General features: G+C 33.9%; 1 protein-coding gene across 1 annotated transcript in view; it reads left to right on the forward strand.

The window, feature by feature from the left end:
- Positions 1-18,793, forward strand: part of LOC145243493 (proton myo-inositol cotransporter-like) — a gene marked incomplete in the record, with an annotated part of 88,878 nt that overhangs the window by 56,650 nt on the left and 13,435 nt on the right. Inside the window, 3 exon segments of the mRNA XM_080106437.1 lie at positions 8,591-8,802; positions 11,746-11,857; positions 16,005-16,168. Coding sequence (XP_079962563.1) covers positions 8,591-8,802; positions 11,746-11,857; positions 16,005-16,168 — 488 coding nt within the window.

The raw sequence follows: 18,793 nt of genomic DNA on the forward strand, positions 1-18,793 counted from the left end.
ACAATTTTCGACGGGGGTGGGGGTCAAGAAAAACGGTCTTCTCGTGACGACGACCGGTTCTACTCATGCGCCAGATGACGTCCTGACCTGATTTACTTTAAATAGTTGAAAAACTGAACAAATTTCATGTACGTCACGTTAGGTCAGTTGATTAGCGCATTGGTTCATTATCTAAACGTTTTGGGTTCGAATCGTGGTGTGAGATGTCTTTTTTTTTTTTTTTTTTTTTTTCTAAAAATTTAAATATTGAACCAGTGTTATTTAAGCCATTTTTCACGTAACGTTCGTTACCCCCACTAGTCTATTACATAAATGTCACCTGTCTGTTTAAATGTATGTATGTTTGTATGTCTGCCTAAAACTTTCAACAGAGGCGATGGATTTTCACAAGATTGGTATCGTTTTGAAGCTCGATCCTTCTGACAACAAATATCAAAAAATTGGCTAAAAGCAATTTCTTCACCCTTAACTAGCCACTTTTCTACTGGGAGGGGTTGCTTTTTTCGCCGATATTTTCAAAAGTCATTCCCTCTTTTTGATTGACTAGCCTTAATTTAAACTTACGTCACTTCCAGTTTGGCAGTGGTTGTAACAGCAAAGCCGTCACATTTTTTTTTCACATTCTTTTTCTCCTTCATGGTATGGGTTCGAGCCTGCCTTTCCTACTACCACTTTTTTTTTTTTTTTTTTTTGTGCTCAACACACACCTCCAAACACCCGGGCAACGCCGGGCACCCATGCTAGTATATATATAATTTTCTGTATTTATTTCTATCGGAATCAGCGTGGTCAACTAGCAACCTGATGATGCTGGGTTTTAATAGCTGAAGCATGTATGCACATATGCAGCCAATAATGTTTGTATAAATAAGGAAAATTATACAATAATACAACACTACTTTTTATTGAGTTTAATTAACATCTAGGAAACCACAGCAATATAATTGTTTTATATATATAAAACTTTCTTTTTTTTTGTTTGGGGTCACTACTTATCTAGACTCTAAGGCCACTTAATGAGTGTTAGGTCGATGGTGTTTAGGAAAGATAGACAATACAGCAGATCCACCTGTGACATGTGTTCATATACTAACATATTTGTTACACCGTGTTAAGTATACATCGATATGTATCATTTTCCATCACTCAGCGTTTTTATTTTTTTCTACCCACAGATATTAGGTTACATCTTGTAAGTTTTATGTTTATACTGTTTAACAAATAAGGTTGTTTTAAGGTTACTTAACTTTATTTTTCTCTAACAGATTTCTTTCTTTAAACATTTTATTATTTTGTTAAAATAGCTGAATAGGAACTTGTTTCGTATAGTAGTAACAGTGAATGTTGTTTTTATGTATTGACTCTTGATTGGGCAGAAGCTCAAGCAACTATAGTACAAGAGATGTTCACGTTTCTGAATTTTTGAGATGAGAATTGGTTATTTATATTGCTTGTATTCATCACACTACTGTTCTCATCTTGAGTGTTATTTTCACAACGTTTCGGTCAATATAACCTTCAACCTTCTGCAGGTGTATCTTATTGAACTTGGGAATTTTGACAGAATTTCGAATGGAACCCTTTATTTACTTCACAGGAGTAGCGTGCTCTTTTTTGGTCAGTCACGACTGGATAGAAGTCCTAAGTAATTCACAATTATATTTTTTGGTCAAATTGAACCTTCAACATTCAGTAGAATATCACTTTCAGAATTGAGTTCAATCCAGTCATGGCTGACAGAACCTCCCCATGAAGTAAAAAGTTTTGTTTGAAATTCCGTCCAAATTCCAGAGTTTGGCAAGATCCACCTGAAGAAGGCTGGAGGTTACATTGTCCGAACTTGGCCTTTTGGTCAAGATCAAAGTGTAGTATCTGTTCTTCAGATGCTGCACTTCCATTTCTTGTTCTCTTTCGGTGGAGGAGAAATCCTTCACAACTGAGACAATTTTTATTTTTGTACCTTTTCTCCGCGTTAAAAAACGACCCTGGTGTCTAACTCTGTCCCGTGGGGAGGCATAGTAAATAGGTACATTGACCGAAACACTGTGAAAGTAACACTCAAAATGAGAACAGTAGTGTGAAGAATCCAAATAATTGTCATCTTAACTACTGCTTTGTTTAGCAGAAATTATGCTGGTGTATTCTAAGTACGAGTTCTTTTGATTAATGTTTGCGTAATGATTTCCAGTTTTCTTAGAAAAGAAAATATTTTAGATGTGAAATATTTTATATCTTTATTTTATCTTGCAAATACTCTATTAAATCAGGATTCAGAATTTCAGGAGTATTACTTTTTAATGAAAGTTTGATAGGGACAAGCAAGGGAAGCTTTTATATTATAGTCATCTGCAAAAGTTTGTCTGGTGCCGGTAAATTAAAGTCAATTTCTTTTTTAATATTCTTTATTGGATACATTTTTTAATGATGTGTAATAAAAACATTACAAAGTAAAGACTATTTTTTTAATGTAATGTCTTTTAATATATTATTTTATAAAACCATTGTAAAAAAAAAAAAAAAATTTCAAAGTAAAGACTAAAAATATATTTATTTTTATTACAAGATGTTAAAAGAAAATAATTTTAATGAAAAGACTATTTTATGTAAACTTTTAAAATATATTTTTATTATATACTAGCAAGAAAAAAAAAGTTTTGGTAGGCAGGTAGGCTCAAACCCGAATCCTTGAGGTGAAAGCAAAAAAAAAAAAAAAAGCCTGACAACTTACCACGACGCTAAGAAGGTAGAGATGTGAGAACGGTTGAAATTAAACGATTAAAAACTTAAGTGACTGAGTTCACACAGGTGCATAAATTTAATGAGGTCAAACATCACGCCATAGGGGAATGAAATCCCTCACTTAACATCGGCTTCGAGGCAGATTTTTTGGTTTTGTTTCTCCAACACGTTGGGGAAAACCAACTCCCTATAAAAAGGGGAGTGTCCAAATGAATAGCAATTGTCTGATATGACAGTTTTCAACGTATTGATTCTGGACATACCCACCAGGCCAGGAAACTGCTTTCGTCTTTCGATTAGTTTCGCTTTTGTTTATACCAAAAACGCGAGGAGGTAGAAAAGCGTGAATTTTATAAGATAAAAGTTGATCAAAATAAATGTAGACACAACATCCCTTCGTAAATCGTAAATATTACGATCTAGGACGTATATAAAAAGTTCTAAGACATAGTAACCCCCCACCCCGGAGAATTCCCCTGAAAAAAGTCTTTGCTGGACATACAAAAAATTTACACACACACAACACAAAAAAAACTAACATAAGGCAAACGAACGATGTTAAATGTAAAAATCGAAAAAACAAAAACAAAAAAGGAAACAGAAAAACGAACGTTAAAACTACCCCCACCCCACCCCCCAAAAAACATGTGAAAAATGGCTTAAATAAGCCTGTTTCAATATTAAAATTTTTAAAAAATCGGTGTGTACCCGGGTGTTTTTGGGTGTGTGTGGTCGGTCGGGGGTGGGGGTGTTAATGAAAACCTAAGAATAAGTGAAGTAAAAAAAAAAAAAACAGAAAAACGAACACTGCTTCAATATTAAAATTTAAAAAATCGAAAAAAAAAAAAAATCTCACACCACGATTCGAACCCAAAACGTTTAGATAATGAACCAACGCTCTAACCAACTGAGCTAACATGACGTACATGAAATTGTGTCAGTTCTTCAAATATTTAAACTAAATCAGGTCATGACGTCGTCTGATGCATGCGTAGAACTGATCTCGTCATGAGAGGACGGTTTTTGTTGACCCCCCCCCTGTAGAAAGGTGTTGATTTCAGGGTGAAAAAAAATTAACGTTTTTGGCCAATTTTTCGATATTTTTCGGGCGAAGGATGGGCTTTCATATGAGACCAAATTTGTGAATTTTTGTTCTGTCTGTCGAAAGTTTTTAGCAGACACACACACATACATACATACATACATGCATATATTTTCGCTTTTATATATATAGATATATAGAAGATAAACCATTTAAAAAAAAAAAAAACTTTTAAAAATAAAGATTAAAAAATATATTTCGATTATAACATTTTTATTAAAAACTAGCAATCGGTGCCCGGCGTTGCCCAGGTGTTTTGAAGTGTATGCTGAGGAAAAAAAAACGGTCAATTTTTTTTAAATTTCGACCCCTATTATGACCTCTTAACATTTATTGTTTAGGGATCAAGTAAAGTTAATAAGTTAGATCCATGTCCAAGGAATCTATATATAAAATATCATGTGTTCAGACCTTAAATTGTAGGAGGAGTTTGGTAGAGTTCTCAAAGGTCTAATTGTTGAATATTGACCACTTAATCGCCAAATTTCTGTCGAAAACCTATCACATCGATTTACCCAAATCTCAGTACCCTGTATATCAAATTTCGAATCTGTAGGCTTAAAATTGACAGAGTTTTAGCGTAGGGAAATGCACACAGACACACACAGACACTATCACCTATACATATATATAAACATAAACATCATATATATAAGGATAATAGTACGCCATATATATATAACAAAAGACCATTATTTACTGAAGTGAAAGGAAAACCCGGGGGAACTTTACCCAAAAATAAATCTATATTTTTTTGTGTGTATTGATAGTCTGGTACTTATACAGTTTAGTGACGACATTAAAAAATGGAAATATTGAAAAAAAAATTTTATTGTACGTAACTGTTATAGACTGAAGTTCTCCGAAAAAAAATTTCACTTCATTTGATCAAGTAGTTTTTTTTTTACAGCGAAAAACAATTATTTATCACGGCTACGTCAACGTGGCCATTTTGGAAATGTTATTGCAGGCCCAGGAATTCCCCAAGGGCAGGTAACTGCCGTACATAGCAGAATACCTCCATTTTAGGCCAATCTAGCCCTTTTTTTACCTCCACCAGAATGAGATTTTTTTTTTTTTTTTTTTTTTTTTTGCGAAGACAGATGCCATTTTTGGGGTGTTTTTTTTTTTTTTTTTTTTTTTTTAATTTGTAACAGAAGTAAATAAACGAAGTTTCGAAGTTATCCATGCGTGTCCAACTGAGCATGTTTCGAAAATAATCTCGTATAAAAATTCCTCAATTCTTTGCATTCTTCAATTTCTTTGCATATTCAATAGTATTCTTATTTATAAAAAAAAAAATACGCAAAAAAATTGCAGATTAAAAAAAAAAAAAAAAAAACGTAAAAAAATTTCAGATGTGTTGTGCGCATCTCAATATGGCGAGAAAAAAAAAGGCTAGATTGCGAAATTTGGCCTAAAATGGAAGTATTCTGCTAGGTACATTTCCAAAATGGCCACGTTGACGTCGTCGTGATAAATAATTGTTTTTCGCTGTAAGAATTTTTTTTCGGAGAACTTCAGTCTATAACAGTTACGGACAATAAAAATTTTTTTCAATATTTCCATTTTTTAATGTCGTCACTAAACTGTATAAGTATCGATAGTCTTATCAACACCCCTTTTTTCTATTTATTTATAAAGAAAATAGAACTTTATACAAATTCCCTATTAGTTTTTTTTTTCGGTTCTCTTATACGATGATCATCTTTATTTAACTATTACGTGTAATTATAATCATACAGATATTCTATATGATTTATATTTGCGTAATATTTGCGTAGAAATGAAGAAAATCAAATTTACTGTGTATTTATCGTGTTGCCATAACAACGTGACGTAGCCAAGGACGGTAGTGGACGTGAGTGTGTGTGCGTTTGTGCGCGTGTTTTCGTGCTGTATTGTTTGTAGTAGTAGTAGTACTAATAATCTGTCCAGCGTTTGCTTTCTTGTGTTAATGGCGGACGTTGAGTCAGAGGTTGGATTGTGATGTCTGTAACTTTCGTATTTTTCTAATTTGTAAATGGCAAGTTAGAAAAAAATTAAACCCTTCCAAGATGGACAATAAATAAGACCAAAATATTTTATGGTAAAGTTAAGAGCGTAAGAACTATACTTTTTTAGGAGATGTGATTATTGGATTAACCAATCAGAAATCGTCTGTGGCACACACATCTCTGTTTTTATAGATATATATATATATATATATATATATATATAGAAGATATATAGATATAGATATATAGATATATAGATAGATATAGAAGAAGATATAGAAGATGAGCAACGCCATCTTGTTTTTTGTTTAACCATTCAAAAATGACAGTAAACTAATAATCTCTTATTCCGAGAAATGCAAGCAGACAGCGAATGGGAGCCAGTCAGATTTATATGAGGATACGATCATTATTTTAAGAACTGAAAACGAAAAAAAATAACAAAATTTATCTATCTAAAAATCAGTTACAGATGGTGCATAGGTAAAAATTGTGACAAATGTAAAAAAAAAATCCTGGATACGATTGGGAAAGTAGGAGGAAAAAATAATTGGAGAGAAAATGTACTACCAATGTTAATATAAACATAGTTTGAATTATGACTCTCCTAGGAATTAATGTACGATTTTATTATAACGGATGAATGCAACTGCAGATATGTACAAAACCTATGTAAGATAGTGGTCTGCAGTCTGATCATAATGAATTTATATGTGGCATTTGCATTTGCAATGCTATGTTTTTTCATAGAGAAATATTATTCCTATTTTATTATATGTTGAGATAAATGTTACTGAAAGCAAGATAAGCTACCTGAATAAGATTTTGTGATTTAACATATTTAAATGTATTTTTTGATTCAAAAGAATTTGCATGTTTACTCTGTTGAATTACAATGCTCAGGAACTCTTGGTAATCGGTCAAAAAACAGAAAATTAAACAAAATACTGGAAGAAACTCCTCCAATAACTGTCACATTGACATTTATTGGGTGGGTTTCTATCAGTATTTTGTTTAATTTTTGATTTTGTATCGATTATGAAGACTCCCATAGTGACCATTTTTTGTTCTAGCTTAAAACACAGCACTACTTGTAAATAACTAAATAAAGGTTTTTAAATAAGTTTTTTTTTAAAACACACAAAAAGCTGACCTAGGTAGATAGAAGAGTAACTTATCTTGCCTTTGGTAACATTTATTTGTTATATTTTTGTTTCTTGAACACTAGGCGCCTCCAAATACTCAAGTAAAATAGCCAATGTTTCATGCACTGTCAGTAACGTCATCACTTTGCGTCTAACTTATAATTGTGTATAATTATACCTATTTTATATTAGGGATAAAACCATTCTGAAAAAGAATCATTTTAAAGTAAAGACTAGTTTTTGTAGTTTTAAACCATTTTTGTAATTTTTTCCAGGCAGATGTTGTTGCTCTCACACATACCGCATCAGATATATTTTAATGATGAAACATCTGGCACCGATGTGGATCAATATCGCTTAACTTTGAGTGATCAAATGTGTCAATGCAACCATGCCACATTAGAGAATGCCTCCTATATTAATCTATTATATAAACGAAAATTGTCTGTGTGTGTGCGTGTATTCAACTAAAAGTCAAATACTGCACAAGACACGTCCACAAAGTTGATAAATTCTTTTTTCACATTGCCTCAGAAAAAATTTTTTTCATTTTTTTTGTGGGTCAACAGGAACAGAATTAGTCGGGATTGGGGAGGGGGGAGGGGTTAACATTTTGAGCGATTTTTATTTTTTTATTTTTATTTTTTTTTTCTCAGTTGTCAGAGAAAATAAGAGAGGGTAAAGAGGATGGCAAGAGAGAGTAAGAAGGTAGAAGAGAGTAGGAAGAGAGGGGAGGAGAGAGGTTTTAAAAGAAACTTTAAAATTTTTTCCATGTGTCCAGGTAATGTTGGTTATTCATGCTAGTTTATAATAATTTTTTTTTTTTTTTTTTCATTCAATTTCCATCCCAAACAAGGTACAGTGCCACTTGAAGTAGGGGGCTACTATCGGGGACATAAGTTACAGGGATATGAAGGGAGATGAACAGCAAGATGTCTGTTCACATTACACTTGAACTTCTGCATGTCAGTACAGTTGGGTAAGCAGAATCTCGGAAGAGAGTTCCAAAGTCTGGGGAAGAAACTATTGGAGTAGAAGACTTTCTTGCACCTAGGGATCTCTACTGTGTAGGGGTGGGATTTAGCTGGTTGTCAGGTTTGTAGGCAGCATTTACGTTGAGGGGGTACAAGTGCTCGTAGTTCGTCAGAGCATTCACCATTAAAATACTTGTAGAACAGGTAGAGGGATGCAACATTTCGTTGATGGGACAGAGGATGAAGTTTAGATGACAGTTCAGGACGTATCTTTTTTTTTTTTTTCAATGGAAATCGCTTTAAACAAGGCATGAGGCCACAAGTAAGGAACTAAAACAGATACTACTTCAAAGTTAAAAGCTAACCAATGATAAGTGTAAAATGGATAAATAAATTTTAACCAAGAAAACAGCAATTCTTTTCCCTTTGTCGAAAATGTCACTCCTAGAATGTGAGGACTAAAGGACAAAATAAAAGAAACGAGAGTTAGGCAGTTGCCGGAAGTAAACCCAAGGTCCAATTTCTACTCTTTTTTTCCCCTTTGAATATCCAGAGTATTTCCCCTTCCTCTTGAATAAGACAAGCATCAGTTTTTTATTCCATTTAAAGGCACTCCCATCTGTATCATTGCAGGTACATGTGGGCCTTTCAAGGCATCTGGTCGGTCATACAATTCATTGGATTGCTCTTCATGCCAGAATCTCCGCGTTGGTTAATCCAAAAATCCCACATCAGTCAAGCTAAAGAAGTCCTTATTCGAATGCGGAACACAAACGATGTTGAGGATGAGATCTATGAGATCAAAAGCAACTGCGAAGAGATGAAACGTTCTTACGAAATAGCAGGTGAGTTATGCTCATTCAGTAGTGGTCCACCATAGGGACGAGAAATGAAAGTGAAATCAATTGGCTTTTTTTGCTTTTTTTTTTTTTTTGCTTTTTTTTTTTTTGTACAGTTTAATCAAGACATCAAAAAATAAAAATATAAAAAAAAAAGTTATATTGCATGTATCCGTTATGGAATGAAGTTCTCCAAAAAAAAAAAAAAAATTTAATTTCAAGTAGTTTTTTTTTTTTTTTTTTTTTTTTTTTTTTTTACAGCGAAAAAACAATTCATGATACTGAGCAAAAGGTTCGATTTTTAGGGAGAAAAGCTAGAATTAAAGATGGGGAGCGAGTGTCGGCGCTTTAAACCGAGTTATCTCCCCGTGGCGTGTTCAAAAAATTCAAATATGGCTACCTTCAATGCGCTGTTATAAACATGTTTTTCTGCTGTAAAAAATAAAACTACACGATCAAATTAAGTGAAAGTTTTTTTTTTTTAGATCTTCAGTCCAAAAGAGACGTACAAAATAATCTTTTTTTTTTTCTTTTTTTTTCGATATTTTCATTTTTTAACGTCTTGATTAAACAGTACAAGTACCTTTTTTTTTCTTTTTTTTTTTTTTTAACTAAAAAATGAAAACCACTGATTAAAAACAAAAAAAAAGGCACATAGCCAGTTTTACCCCAATATGAAAAAAATTACAGAAAACTTTAGGTATTTCTGCATTTTAGCTTTATTTGGTTTTCAAAACAAATACATTAAGTTGTCATCTGACCTCCAATATATGGTCCACCCCATTTGCCAATCTTTCACAAAAAAAATGCTCGGCTAGCTACAACCACTATCAACAATTTCCCTCGCTCTCTATCTGTGCCTAAATCTAAGCGCAGATTCCATGATCAAAGCTTCTTTCCTAGAACTGCCTGCCTGTAAAACACTGTTCTGCTGGCCTGTTTTCTGGCTAACTACAATATGGTAGCCTTCAAGTTCAATATAGACAAGTTCTTGTTGAGCTGTCCCTTTAAATAATCGAGTTATACCCAATTTCCCTCATTAATGATTATTATACTACCACCTTACATTATCCTCGAGTAGGCCCCAGGCTTTGATAAGTGTTGACTCCCTTGTAAAAAGTAAACACAGTAACATAACAGAAAGCATCAATTGCCGAAACATTTATTGCATTTTTGTAAGCAAGCAGTTTTTGTAATAAATTAAAATTTTGAAACAAATCGAGCAGTTATTACAAAAAAAATAATTCATTTACAAAGTATTATGTCCATATCTAGTGAAAATTTTGTGATTGTCTCCCCTTGTCCTGAATCAAGCTGTTCAAAAAAATAAAAAATCAAAGAAAGCTAAAATATAAAAGTACCAAACTTTATTATGTTAGGTTAAAATAAAAAGCTATACACCAAAATTAATCCAGTATGTTTGTTTGTATAAAACCAAATTTGATTAGTAAACAATTTCTAGAAGATATTATGATGAAACTGTGCCTTGACCATAACCCTACCAGACTTGAGCTACTGAACCTAATTTGACCCTGTGCCTGCATCCTGGGCAAAATTGTGAAAAAAAAGTTAAATGCGTTAGTAACTTTTTTGCTTTTCGTCTACCACCAAAACAAAGGAAGGCATTTGCAGAACATTGTGCTAAACTGAGGCTAAGCAGCGATTGGGTAGCTATTTTTACCTCCCTGGCAACACAAAAACACAGTCGGAAAAATACCGGTTTAGCGGTAGCTTTGTATATAGTATTATCGGAAATTACCGGTATATCAGTAGTTCGGTCTAGTAGAGTTAAGGTAAGCAGAAAATATTATATGGTGTGATTTCTCAAAAAATACAGCGTGTATTAAAATCAAGATAGAGGTTATAGAATGAGGTAGAAAGATAGAGAGGTTTCAAGTCAGCTGTTGCACACATCTTTTAATGGTTCTATTTTGTTGCCCCCCCCCGGCAATGTTGGGTAGCCATGCTAGTATATGAATAATTCCAGTTTTTTTTTAGTTTTTTTTATTATTGTAGAGTGTGGGATGAGATTTGCTTTTTCTCAATCCTAAATATTGACCCCCTTGTTCTTAAGTTTTAAAAATAAGTTTGAAATGTTAAACTTTGCTTAACAGAGGCATTTGATTTGCCCTTTATATCCTGCCGTTCCACTCCTTAGCTGCTCTTAAAATTATTATCTCTGATCTGACATTTTGAACTCCTGACCTTATTATAGTGAAATATATATTATTATATCCAATATGTTTTGTTGTGCTACTTGTCCCATTTTTGGGGGGAATCAACCTTTTAAAACCTTAAGGAAATTAGGCAAAATGAATAAAAGAAACAAAAATGTCTCAATTTGTATATGATTATCACTTATTTGCTCCTTACAAAACATAATATAATCTTTGGTAATTTTGCTTTAATCAGTGGTGGAATAAATATTAGGGTTTCTGCTGCATACCAGTACATGATATGTACCTACACGGTGCTGCCTGGGAGTTTTTTTTAACTTTAATTTTTATTCATGCTTTTTGTTTTCTTTTTAAATCACATATTTTTATATAATTTTTTATTCACCTTAAGCAAGTCTAGTACAGTGAAGGAAGAAGGAAATTCCAAAGTCTAGCAGTTTGTGGAAAGAAACTGGTAGCATAGAAGGTTTTACGCCATTTAGAGACATTTACAGTGAAGGGGTGAAATTTTGCTACTTGTCGAATAAATCAGGTGTATTTATATCGAGAAGGCACAAGGATGCAACATTGTGGCAATGGGAAAGAAGTTGGATTTTGATCGATAGTATTGAACCTAGACTTTTTGGGGAGAGGGGGGGACACGTAAGTTTGTAATCACATTTCTTTCTATAATAAATTTATTTGAAATTTCATTATACTGCATAAACACAATGTTTTTGTTTTGTTAGTTTTATCATATATCATTTAAAAAAAAAAAAAATTTTTTTTCCAGGTGGTGGGAATGTCTACTTACGAATGATAAAGACGCCATCTGTAAGGCGAGCTTTACTCGTTGGTTGCGCGATGCATTTTTTCTCACAGTTTTCAGGAGCAAACACTGTCATGTAAGTAAAACCTTTTAAAAAATTCATGTATCACAGATGGTAGATTGATATCTTTCTTTTATGTCGAGAAATTGTGTAAAAGGTATTGTTATCATGTCATACTCCCCCCACCGTGGGTGAAATATTAGAACAAAAATAATGGAAATCATCATCATCAGTTTAATGTCCGTTTTACATCCTGGGATGAACTCGACAGCTTTAAACTTCGACTTCATGCCAACCTATCTCTGGCCAGGTCTTTATTTGGATCACTCTTTCTTTCAAATCCGTCTTCATCATTTCCTTCCATATTTTCCTTTGCCTTCACTGGTAAACTGACACTGCTATCTAAACTGTTCTTTTATTGATGCAAGAACTCTCATCCATTCTTTCAACGTGATCATACCAACAAAGTCTCCTGTTCTGCACACATATCCTTATACTGTCTACACTTGATCTTCCTCTGAAGTCATCAAATGTAAGCCTGTGTTTAAAACTTGTATCCATTCGTATCATTCGTATCATTCTCATACTATTTCTTATCATGCAATGCATGTCCTCAACCCTCATTAGCTGGTATACAATGATTGATAATTAATATAGGATACCTTAGTTTGGAGAAAAGGTCTTTCTCTGTATTGCTGTTGACCTTATTGCTTAGAAGATAGTTTCCAGTGATGATGACACACACACACACACACACACACAGCCCAATGTGGAATGTGTCAGAGTTTGTTTTCTTTTGCATTATTATTTTTTTATTTATATACTTGTGAACCAGTATGACCCATTGGCAGAGAGAGACAACAACACGGCCAGAAGAGAAGATCAAAGAGAAGAAGACTATAGGAACATTTTGCTGTCAAGCGGAGAAGTGCATAGTTGTACATCAGTAACAATTAAGTTAGCTAGTATGAATTTCGACAAGAGTCACACTCAGTGTGATAATAACCAAGATCTGTAAAAAAAGAATTATTCCCAATGTTGAATGAAAGATGGGCGATGTAATGAGGCAGAGATAAACGCTGTAGACAAAACGGAGCGATGATGAAGAATGATGTCATGTTTTTTAGCAAGACAAAACTAATGTTTTCAGATCAGTTTCCCCCTTGGAAGCCGTGCAAATGACACGATCTATAATGTAGAAAACTGATAATCTCAACCACAAATGCCTCTGTCTGTCTGTTTTGTGTTGTAAGCCGTTTTAGTTTTAGAAGTGAACAGAATAGCGTTTTTTTTTTTTTTTGTTTGATAACCAATCCATAGAAGTCTTGAATTGTAAAAGCTTGTTGATGAAGAATAGTTTCCTGTTGGAAAGCCAATCCATAGAAGTCTTGAATTGTAAAAGCTTGTTGATGAAGAATAGTTTCCTGTTGGAAAGCCAATCCATAGAAGTCTTGAATTGTAAAAGCTTGTTGATGAAGAATAGTTTCCTGTTGGAAAGCCAATCCATAGAAGTCTTGAATTGTAAAAGCTTGTTGATGAAGAATAGTTTCCTGTTGGAAAGCCAATCCATAGAAGTCTTGAATATGCAAAAGTTTGCAGACTATTGCGGATTTTAAAATGGGTGCCTTATTATTTATTTAACAAGTTAAGACGGAAATTATGACTACTAGATATGCAATGATAGTCTCTCAAGTTGAAGCTACGTGTCTGTGTTTTAAGGTGTTATAACAAACTCGACTTTACATTTCAAACCAAGGGCAATCACCCTTATTCCATCCAAGGGAAACAACTCTATTCTTAGATTTACCCTAACACAGACAAAGAGCAAAATTCCTTCTCGTGTGGACATGAAAAATTATGTGCAGGAATTTTAAAGATCCAGTATGTTTTATGGAGTGATTCCAGTCTCTGATTGGTCGATAGCAGAGCGTCATTCAATTTGATTGGTCAGTTCCTATCAACCCTGTCTATAAATAGAAATAGAACCTTCCATTTTTCTGTAATCATACCTTCTCACAATACCAAAACTATTGCAACAATCTGATGGTTAATTATGAAAGTTAAGAATCAAATAAAACATACTTTGTTTTCATTTACTTCTATAAATAAATTATATAAAAGCAGACACTGATACTTTGAGAGGCTGATAAAGCTGTAACTAAATGGTAAGATCATGAGATTTATTATAGCATCTATTAAGTCACTTTTTGTTCGATGTTCTTGGATAATGACGATGAGTCCTAATAGAAGGCTTTTCTGTGTGAATCTAATTAAGGCCATATATATGTAATAGTGAGTTCGACATAAAGCTTTCCATGTTTGGCAAGACACACTTGAAGAAGGTCAAAGGTTAAATTAGCTGAAATGTTGTGAAAATAACATTCAAGATGAGATCAGTAATCTGAATAATGTAAATAATTGAAAACATAAGGAATAAGGACCCCAACTGAATGTGAAGAGAGAAACAAAAAGACAGGTTTTCATCAACACTGGTATATATTATTTTAATTGGAATTCATTATTGAGATGAGTAAATATTTATTAATTTATTTATTGCGGACTTTTATCCCCATCTTTTTTTTTTTTTTAGTTGTTTCATGACGTTCCGGCCAACTATTCCTCTGGCCTTCGTCAGGTGGTAACCGCGACGGGATAGGAACTCCAAATCTCCCAACTGCATCTACAGCAATTACAACTTTCTGTAGTTGTTTTCGTCTCACCATGTTTTTGGCCAAGTAAGCCTCTAAGGAGATTCAGAGTTCCTATCTCATCGCGGTTACCACCTGACGAAGGCCAGAGGAATAGTTGGCCGAAACTTCATGAAACAACAACTAAAAAGCTGAGGATAATAGTTCAATAGTAAATAAATTAACTAATACTCATCTCAATAATGAATTCCAATTAAATAATATATATACCATTCGGTACGGACCCGACCATGGAAGATCAGATAATGAAATAAACATGAATTTATAAAACCAAAAAATTCAACCTTGATCACCCTTCAAGGCCTATGGCGCAGTGGATAGACATTGAATCTCTACAGTTTCAGGTGAGTATTGTCTGAAGATAGCGGTTTCAATCCTACTCAAAGCTGGCCAGAGGCTTACTTGGCCAAAACGTGAGACGACAACTACAGAAGGCAGTAATTGCTGTGGATGTAGTTAGGAGTTCCTATCCCGTCGCAGTTAACCATCAGACGAAGGCCAGAGGAATAGTTGGCCGAAACGTGGTGAAACAACAACTAAGAAAGATGAGTATAATAGTCCGCAATAAATAAATTCATAAACATTTAATCTTAGCATGCACATCACCTCTGTAAAAATAAATCTTGCCGCTTGCCTGTTTCCCTCCCGACTTCAACCTGGATGTCTTCAAGTCCAACATAAACAAATTCCTGATGAACCGCCCCCCCCCCTAAGTAATGACACCTTACCAATTCTCCAATACTATTGCTACACTATCCCTTTGATTACTGTACACACAATAACCCTTATCCCTGAGTGGCCATTGAGCCTTGATAAGTGGTGAACTCCATGTAAAAAAAACCCCAAAAAACTTGTTATATTTTCTTATTATTAATAAGTTTAATTAAAGCTGTGTAAATATATATATATATATATATATATATATATATATATATATATATATAAAAAAACTCTTGGTCGTGAAAATCCGTTACAGAGGCAATGTGTGTGCGAAGGTCAAGGTCAGTGTCGACCGAAATCTGTCCTTTTGTTTCTTTCTTCACAGTGAAATCGATTGGAGTTCTTATTTCCTACTTCGTCCAACATCAGTGATAAGGGAATCATCACTTATCAAGGCCCAAAGGCCACTCAAGGATAAATGTTATAACAGTAAATGACTAAACAAATTTTTGCTATTTGTGATATTCTCTTTCAGTGATTAACAGTCAGTTCATCAAATGGTCACAGTCGGCTTTTAATCTTTTTCTGTTATTGGTATTTTTTACAAGGAAATCACCACATATCACAAGGCCACTCGAGGATAAAGATTAATGAATGTCAGGTGGTTGGTGAATGATCAGTAGTGGTTGTAAGTATATGATTATTCAAGAGGATGGTTCAATAAGAACTTGTTTATATAACGTAACTTTCCTGTAATATGCCGACAATAATGAAGTCCATATTCTGCATGTGCACTGACTTTTTTAAATATCTTTTTCTCACTTTTTTTTTTTTTTTCAATTCTATTTGTACAGTTATTACAGTGGAATAATCATCAAAATGACTGGCGTCGGAGACGTGAGCGCTGCTATCTGGAGCTCGGCACTCATCAACTGTATCAATCTTGTATTCGCCTTTGTTGGTGTCTGGTTGGTTGATGTACTCGGAAGACGTACACTCGCGATTGTTGGACTCTTTGGTAATTCTCTCATTGATTTTTTTTTTTTTTTTTTTTTTTTTTAATAAACAATTATGAAATTTTTGTGTTTTTATGATTCAGTAAAACAAAGAAAAACACAATATTGTGTTGTAATGCTAAAAAATACTAAAAACCGAAAAAAATTGCAATACATTTCAACTTTATAAATTTTAAAGCGGCTTTTGACATAGTGTGGTTAAAACCTGTGAAAATAGTAAAGGTGATTGGAATTGATAGCAAAATCATAAACATTGTCAAAAATTTATATAAAAACACAAAAAGTACAGTGGTTATTAACAGACGTATCACAAATTAGTTTAAAGTAACAGCACTTGTACAGTTTAATCAAGACATTAAAAAATGAAAATATTGAAAAAAGCTTATATTGTATGTATCGTTTTGGACTGAAGATCTCTGAAAAAAAATTTCACTTAATTTGATTGAGTATTTTTTTTTGTTTTCTTTTGTTTTTTTTTACAGTGAAAAAACATGCCCGTTGAAGTTGACATCTTGGAATTTTTTGAACACGCCACGGGGAGATAACTCAGTTTAAAACCCTGACACTCCCTCCCCATCTTTAATACTAGCTTTTCTTCCTAAAAATCAAACCTTTTGCTAAGTGTCATAACAAATTGTTTTTTTACCTGGAAATTAAGTTGAAATTTTTTTTCTGAGAACTTCATTCCTTAACAGATACATACAATATAACCTTTTTTTTCGATATTTTCATTTTTTAATGTCTTGATTAAACTGTAGAAGTACCAAAGTAACTGTATAGTTAGGCTAGAGTTGTCTCCTATCTCTTGAACATTTCCTTGGAAGTCCGTGGTTAACAATACTGATGACAACCTGGGTGTGTTAAGTTCAAATTGATTCAGAGATGTTGGCAGCCTTCAAATACCAACAACAGAATCATTTGATTCATTCAAAATGAATGAACGAGTTGAGACTCTGTTTCTGAGTTTGAAATTTTTTTTTTTTATTTTTACATTTTTACCCCAAACGAGGCACATTGCCACTTTGATGTAGGGGGCTTCTATCAGGGACATAAGCTACAGGGGTACTATGTGGGGATTTGGGCAGCAAGATGTCGGTTTACATTACACTTGAACTTCTGTATGTCAGCACAGTTGGGGAAGCAAGAACCCAGAAAGGAATTCCAAAGTCTAGCGGTTCTGGAGAAGAAACTACTGGAGTAGAAGGTTCTTTTACATCTAGGGATCTCCACTGTGAAGAGGTGGGATTTTGCTGCTTATCGGGTTTGTCGGGGGTATTTACGTCGAGGGGGGTACAAGTACTTGCAGTTCGTCAGAGCACTAGCCGTTAAAGTACTTGTAGAACAGGCAGAGGGATGCTACATTTCGTCGATGGGACAGAAGCTGAAGCTTAGATGACAGTTCAGGACCTATTAGGTTGGCGACTTTCTTTTGAACCTTGTCTAGGAGTGAGAGACTAGTAGCAGATGCACCAGCCCAAATGTGACAACAATACTCCATACATGGCTGAATGGTGGCCTTATAGAGGTACAGAATACTTACAGGCATTAGTAGATTTCTAGTACGGTAGAGAGAATCTACCTTTTTCGCAGCGGTCCTGGCAATGCTCTCAATGTAATGTTTCCAACTCATGTTTCCTGTGAACGTTAGTCCGTAGAGTTTACAAGAAGTACTTTCAGATAATGAATCTTTGGTCATTGCTATTGGTGGTAGAGAAGGTTTCTTGTATTTATTGAAGGAAACAAGTTTAGTCTTGGCAGCATTGAATGTGACCATCCATTTTTTTCCCCCATTCCACTACAGATTGGAGGTTGTCCTCTAGTGTTTCTGCCATTTCTTTAGATATGTGTTCATTTGTTTTCCTGTTGTGTCTGTTATAAAGCGTGGTGTTATCAGCATATATACCCATCTCAAAGACAAGGATAGACCCCTGAGGCACTCCTGCATTTATATCATATTGTTTAGATGTATGACCATCGAGGACAACCTGGATTTTTCTCTTATCTAAGGATTTAATTATGTTAAGCATTGTTCCAGTGATACCGTATGATCTGATTTTCCTGAGAAGACCTTCATGCCATACTCTGTCAAAAGCCTTAGATATATCTAGAGCTACCGCTCTTTCTTGCAAATAATCAACTGTATCAACCTTGTATTCACCTTGCTGGTCAATGTACTTGGAAGATGTACACTTGCGATTGTTACGTTGCATTGCAGTGTGTTTATGTATACGCATTCCATTTAATGATCTGTGTACATATAATGTGTGTGTGTGTGTATATATATATATATATATATATATATATATATATATATACACATATATATACGTGTGTATATAGCTAATTATGTAGCAGCTGGTGTTTTCTAGTGCAAGAGTCTCCACAGTTTACAAAACTGGAGTCATATTGCTGACGTTTTAGGACTACACAGGCCAAATTATAAAATAAACTGACACAGAAACAGTCTATGAATAACTATAAAACAGGATTAACAAGTCATTTATTTTACAAGTCTGAATCGGTGCAGAATTTTCTGTTAAAAAAAAAAAAAAAATTAACATTCAAAAATCTTTTGCAACTCTGTCATTATTCGTTAGTATTAAATTCAAAAGCATGGAATTAGTGCA

The sequence above is a fragment of the Euprymna scolopes genome, chromosome 22 (genome assembly GCF_053919585.1).
Source record: "Euprymna scolopes isolate OS-2025 chromosome 22, ASM5391958v1, whole genome shotgun sequence".
In the NCBI taxonomy this organism is placed as follows: domain Eukaryota; kingdom Metazoa; phylum Mollusca; class Cephalopoda; order Sepiida; family Sepiolidae; genus Euprymna; species Euprymna scolopes.